We start from the raw sequence: 6,930 nt of genomic DNA on the forward strand, positions 1-6,930 counted from the left end.
TACATACAGGTTAGTACTACTGCTACTAGTACTACTGCTACTACTACTACGACAACCTGCCGAATGTGGCTGAGTACTGTCATAATAACTACATACAGGTTAGTGCTACTGCTACTAGTACTACTGCTACTAGTCCTACTGCTACTACTACTACTACTACGACCTGCTGAATGTGGCCAAGTACTGTCATAATAACTACATACAGGTTAGTCTAGTAGTACTACTGCTACTACTACTGCTACTACTACTACTGCTAGTACGAAAACCTGCTAAACGTGGCCGATTACTGCTACGACAGGCTTACAACAGTTTGTTGCTGTTTCCAGTCTTTGTGCTAAGCTAGGCTAACAGTTTCCCCCTTTTTTCAACTTTTGTGCTGAGCTACGTTAACAGTTTTCACATCCTTTGTGCTAAGCTTGGCTAGCTGTTTACCCCTGTTTCCAGTCTTTGTGCTAAGCTAAGCTAACCCCCTCTGTTTCCATGTATCAGTCAGGTGACGGCTCTCTGAAGGCGTTGGAGGAGACTAAGAACTTCACCACCCAATCACTGGCCAGCGTCGCCTACCAGATCACCACTCTGGCCAGTAGCGTGCTGAGTCTGCTGGACGCTCAAACCAATCAGCTCCGTCACATGGAGTCCTCCATCAACCTCATTGGTCAGGTGAGCCCCGCCCTCCATCACCTGTCGGTGACGACACTATCCAGGTGCATTGTGGGAAGTGTAGGTTCCACGTTACACCGACTGTTTGTAGAACCTGCGTCACCATGAAAACACGTGTTTGAATCCCGACCGACAACTGCCAGCATGTTATTGATGAGCTTCAATCTGATTGGTTCCTTCTGTTTGTTCCCTCTGACCAAGTGTTGAGAATACCGATCCAGGTCATCATCGGTGTGTGTGTGTGTGTGTGTGTGTGTGTGTGTGTGTGTGTGTGTGTGTATGAATGGAGCCTCTGTTTTCCGTCTGCTTTGTGTTCACTACAGTGATTTAAAGTGTTTATAAAAGTCCTGCATTCCTTCATCTGTTGTTTGTTTTTAAATGTTTCTCAAACTGTAAATATATTCCATAAATAATCTCTCATTTCATGTATTTTATCAGTGATGTCTTTATGCAGCAGTTCTTAAATCCCAGACAATAAAAGTAATAAATAATAATATTGATAATAATATATGGATTCACTATCAGTGATTCATCTGAGGTCCAAAGTGAGTCCATGTTGAGTCTTTTGAACTCTTCCTCTGTGATCTTTGACTTTATTAAATGTGTTTTATATGTAGGTTCTTTTCACCTCAGATTCTTCTTCATTAATGAGTTGTTGATCCGTTCCTCTCTTCAGACGGTGGAGATGCACAAAGAGAAAGTTTCTCGTAGAGAGATCGGCGTCTTCACGGCGGTGCGACGCGTCCCACGAAGCCACAAGATCCTCCTTCCTCCTGCCGGGTCACAGCCCCGCCCACCTTACAGCCGCCGACCAATCAACTACCAGCAGCTGGACGGCCTTGGCCACGGCATAAAAGTACCTCACAGACACACACACACACACACACACACACATGTTCTTTAGTGTGTCTTTAGATCCACTTCCTGGTTCAAATGTGACCTTCTGTACTAAAGTAACAGACATTTTGGGTTCTTTCACTTCACTTTCCTCTGAGGGTCATTTTAAAGTAGTTATATTGTGATCAGCAGTATTTTAAAGAGAAGAGAAGCCAAAAACAAAAGCAGAAGTTTAGTCTAGTTTTGGGTGAAGTTTCTGTGTTGAGATGCTAACAGGAAATCGGTGTCTGCAGCAAAACCACAGAAACAGAAGTGACTCTGCAGAAAAAGTTCCTCATTCAAACTTTATCTTCGACCGGATTTTATTTTCTGTCATATTATTTCCTCCCGATAGTCTCGGATGTTCAGCTCTGCTGTTGTAAACTATTATAAACTGCTGTAAACTACTGAAAACTATGGCAAACTATGGCAAACTAGAGTAAACTGCCGCAAACTGTTGTAAACTACTCCAAACTGCTGTAAATTGCTGTAAAGTAAACCAGTGTCCAGTGCAAAGTATTTTAAAGTATTTTAAACAATTGTAAACTATTGCAAATTACTTCAACATATTGCAAACATTGCAAACTGATGCAAACTGCTGTAAACTGCTGTAAAGTAAACCAGTATCCAGTGAGAACTTGAACAATCACAGTACTGGAGGGAAACGCAGCATTTCACTGCAGACATGTTGAATATGTGAGTAAGAAGTGATGGAGGAGAAAAACACAGTAAATATGTTTCTAATAATTTTATCTGAAGTTAAGAAGAAGAAGAAGATCTCTTCAATGTGTGACTGTTGTGTAAATGTAAACTGCCCTTTAATGTCTATTGTATTCGTATGTTACTGCTGCTGGTGTTCAGCCAACACACAGTTCAGACTTCCATGAAGAGGTTTGTAAAAACTCTTCTCACACACACATACACACTCTCTCACACACACACACACACACACACACACACTGACAGACACACACACACAGTCTTTGTAGAGCGTGGGAAAATGTTTAGAGAGACTAATTAGAGCTGCTGAGGCCTGAGAGACTCTATTGAAGCTCTCACACACCCCACACACACACACAGTAACACAATCATGTCTCTGCCCCCCATCAGGTCTCTGGGAAACAGTCTGACCGAACAGGAACGATCCGCAAACATGGCGCCTCCACCAGGTTCAGTGTGATTCTACTGTGTTTATTTTAATGACAACTTCCTGTTTCATCTCAGACATCTCTAACAAGGATGTCTGTGTGTTTGTGTGTGTGTGTGTGTGTGTGTGTGTGTTTCAGGTCCACCAAACCTCCAGAAGCGGTGCAGTGCCCGGTGGCGCCCACTGTCAGCGGGTAATAACCCTCTTAGTGAGGAACACATTCAGGTTGACTTTCACAATAAAAGCCTCAGCCTAGTGTCACACTAACATCAATATTAATTATATAAATATTATATATAATATTTATGTTTTACAAATGATCTGCAGTTAATATTCAAGTCTTAAATAAATCATCTTGTGATGAAAAAAGACTTTTCTGATGTCTGATAAGATCTTTGAACACATTTATTAACTTCTCTATTTTTATTTATTACGTCTTTCTCAGCTCTAGTTTCGGGAAACCCGTGGCTCCGCCCACCATCCCCACCACCTGTCAGGCTCCACCTGATGGTGACACCATCACCACGCTGCTCGACGAAGCCCCGCCTCCTCCTCCTACGGCGAATGAGATGTCAGCACAGGAGGATGAGGTTGCTGACACCTCGACCCCTCCACCTCCTCCTGATTCGTCAGGAGAGACGGTGGCTCTGCTCCCTCCTCCCCCTCCTTCAGAGGCTCTGACCAATTACAGCGCTCCTCCACAGGCTCCGCCCCTCTGCCTCGAGACAGGTGAGGCTAAAACAAAAGCAGTGTGTCAATGAATGTTACCATGACGATTAGTCTGGATCAGATGAACCCGGATTAGAAGACCCAGTTCAGATGAAGTCAGATCAGATGAACCTGGTTCAGATAAACAGATACACCCGATCAGTAAAACCTAAATTTTAACAAGTGTTGACTCTAAATAATCTTGGCCCGGATCATTGGTCAAACTGAGTGACATCACGATGACATCAGATCTCTTCTGTCTCCTTAGTGGTGGAAGAGAGCAGCTTCCCCCCTCCATCTCCCCCTCCTCCCTCTGATGATGACGGCTTCCCTCCTCTGCCCAATGAGGCCTCAGAGCTGCCAGCCCCGCCCCCTCCACCTCCACCCAACCAGGAAGTAGAGGGTACCTGTCTCTCTCTCTCTCTCTCTCTCTTTCTCCCCCCCCCCTCTGGTGTTTTCCTCTCAGTTCCTTTTTTCTCAGTTTCTTCTTCTGTGGTGTTCTTCTTCAGTGACCCTTCCGCCCAGGAGGAGTCACCGCCGTCACTCGCCCCCTACCACTTGCTCTCTCTCTCTGAGGGTTCGCTCTGGCCCCGCCTCCCGCAGCAGTTCTATGCGCTCTCTCTTCCTACCTGCTGTCCAATCACGTAAGCCGACAGAGGGAAGTCACTGTCAGCCAATAGAAACCCAGATAAAAACAGATACTACACATAATTAAAATACCTGAAAGATAAAGATTCATTCATAAAGAACTAGGAGTTATTGAAGATGTTATTGGTACTAGGAGTTCTTGAGGATGCTATTGGTACTAGGAGTTCTTGAGGATGTTATTGGTACCAGGGGTTCTTGAGGTTAGGGGTACTAGGAGTTCTTGGGGATCTTATTGGTACTAGGGGTTCTTGAGGATGCTAGGGGTACTATAAGTTATTGAGGATGTTATTGGTACTAGGCGTTCTTGAGGATGTTAGGGTTACTAGGAGTTCTTGAGGATTTTAGGGGTACTAGGAGTTCTTGAGGATGTCATTGGTACTAGGAGTTCTTGAGGGTGTTAGGGTTACTAGGCTTGCTTGAGGAAAGTTGCAGGAGAACCAGGGGACATCAATTCAGTTCTAGGTGTCCTTGATGAGATTCTATGAGTTCTTGAAAAAACTGTTGTTAGTTTCAGTCGTTCTTGAGGTTCTACAGGCCATTGTCGAAATGTTTGGGTTCCTACGAATATTGTGAGAGGTGTTCCAAGAATCATTCATAGGAGTGTTTTGAGAAAGTTAAAGCAGCCCTTTAAATGTCCCCAGGAGTCATTTTGGCAACACTACGTATGGGCCTTAAGCAAGTTTCAGGAATGAGGATTTCTAGTTGATCTGAATAAGGTTTCAGGAGTCCCATAGGAAGTTAGGAGGTCCCTGAGAACTACAGGAGTCAGGACTACAGGAGACCCCAAGAAGGTCAGGGGATCCAGGACACTGTTTGAGTTGTAAGGGTCCTTTAGGAGGTTGCAGTAGGCTTTAATGTTCTACAGAGTCTTGAGTAGGTTTTCTGAAGTCCTCGTGATGGTTATGGGGCGGGGGGCATTGAGGACTGTTTAGGTTTTACGTCGTTGAGGAAATTGTGTCGGTCCAGGAGACCTGGAAAAGGAGAAAGTTCCAGGCCTTTATTTGATCAGATGATTTTTCAGTCCTTAGTTCTGTGTGAGGATCCATAGATTGTCTATGAATACAAATGATCACTCCCCTCTTGAAGCTAACACTGACTGATTCTGTCTGTCTGTCTGTCTGTCTGTCAGTGATGATCCCCCCTCCTCCCCCCTACCCTCCCCCCCATGCTCCTCCCTCCTCATCCTCCTCCACCCTGCTGCCACGCTCCTCTTCCTCATCTCGACTTTGCTTACCTGCTCGCCTCGAACACCTGGGTAAGAAAACACACATACTGTTAGTATGTAGTTAGTATTCTAGTAGCAGTTCAGCATAGTATTGTGACCAACTTATACTATTACAGTAGTAGGGCAGTAGTACTACACATCAGCAGTACACACACACACACACAACTCCTGAAAATGTAAACTATCAAGCTTCGCTGCTTTTTGCCAAAGCCTTGCCTCCTCAGACCTGATTGGCCAATCACAGCTGTCACTCACAGGACCTCTGTGCTCTTAGATCTAGAACTCCCAGCCACGTCCCCTCCTCTCCTATTGGACGATGAGGGTGGTTTTGATGACCTTATGCCGCCCCTCCCTCCACCTGTGGACTATGACTCAGACGCCCCCGAACAATACCTGGAGAAAGGTACACACATATACTGTATCTATATCTATATATATATACCGTATATATTTATTACAGGTACTGATATTGTAGAAAACAGACCTGCCACATCTGTTTCCTATAATATCAGTCGGAAGCTCCAGAGAGGACGACTGGCTAGTTGGCTAGTTTGTCTCCGAAGCTCTAGAGAGGACGACTGGCTAGTTAGCTAGCTAGTCTCCGAAGCTTCAGAGAGAGGACAACTGGCTAGTTAGCTAGCTAGTCTCGGAAGCTCCAGAGAGAGGACGATTGGCTACTTAGCCGGTCTCCGAAGCTCCAGAGAGAGGACGATTGGCTAGTTAGCTAGTTAGTCTCCGAAGCTCCAGAGAGAGGACGACTGGCTAGTTAGCTAGCTGGTCTCGGAAGCTCCAGAGAGAGGACTATTGGCTAGTTAGCTAGCTAGTCTCCGAAGCTCCAGAGAGGACGACTGGCTAGTTAGCTAGCTGGTCTCGGAAGCTTCAGAGAGGATGATTGGCTAGTTAGCTAGCTAGTCTCGGAAGCTTCAGAGAGAGGATGATTGGCTAGTTAGCTAGCTAGTCTCCGAAACTCCCACCTGTTCTCCTCAACTGACCAGTCGGCCTAATTTTTTCCACGGCTAGTGTAGCATCAGCGTGGAAGCATTTTGAAATTAGCAAAGTATCTAGCTTAAAGCTTCATCCACACACTCTCTTCACAGAGTAGCAAAGCACGTTGCTATCGCCAGGTAAATGACAACTTGTTGCATGAAAGCGTGGAGGAGTTAGCAAGCTAGCTAAGTAGCTAGCTGTCTACTAGTTGGCTTGTTGGTGCTATACTTGTTATGAGCCTAACAGCGGACATTAATGTTTCATGATGTCTTCTACTTAAAGGTATATGTACAGATACATAACTGTAGTTCCCCTGTGTGTCCAGTGGAGGCGCTCTACAGCTACGAGGCCTCCAAACCCGACGACCTGTCGCTCACGGAGGGCGACGTCGTCTACTTGCTTCATCGCCATGACGACGGCTGGTGTGAGGGATTTCTCCACGGCAACAGGGGCTTCTTCCCTGGAAACTACGTCCAATCACAGAGCAGGACTGAAGCCCCGCCTCCAGTTCACACCTGAGTATTTCCATACAAACAGGATTTGTAATAACTAATTTTACTATTAATGAGAATTCCATATGCAAATATAGAGTTTCTCAAAGTCACAGTAGAGACAGACAGACAGACACACAGAAACGCAGACAGACAAACACAGACACACAGACAGACAAAAACACACA

General features: G+C 45.3%; 1 protein-coding gene across 1 annotated transcript; it reads left to right on the forward strand.

Annotated features, from left to right (window-relative positions):
• Positions 1–29: 29 nt before the first annotated feature.
• Positions 30–6,930, forward strand: LOC116401537 (abl interactor 1-like; the record flags this gene model as incomplete). The annotated part of the gene is made up of 11 exons (XM_031879993.1): positions 30–98; positions 490–660; positions 1,337–1,516; positions 2,647–2,705; positions 2,823–2,876; positions 3,129–3,412; positions 3,660–3,794; positions 3,901–4,035; positions 5,169–5,294; positions 5,539–5,667; positions 6,577–6,930. Coding segments are annotated over 11 exons (1,536 nt in total), but the record flags the coding sequence as incomplete, so codon positions are not given.

This window comes from Anarrhichthys ocellatus, unplaced genomic scaffold (assembly GCF_004355925.1).
Source record: "Anarrhichthys ocellatus isolate YVR2014 unplaced genomic scaffold, GSC_Weel_1.0 scaffold509, whole genome shotgun sequence".
Classification (NCBI taxonomy): Eukaryota; Metazoa; Chordata; class Actinopteri; order Perciformes; family Anarhichadidae; genus Anarrhichthys; species Anarrhichthys ocellatus.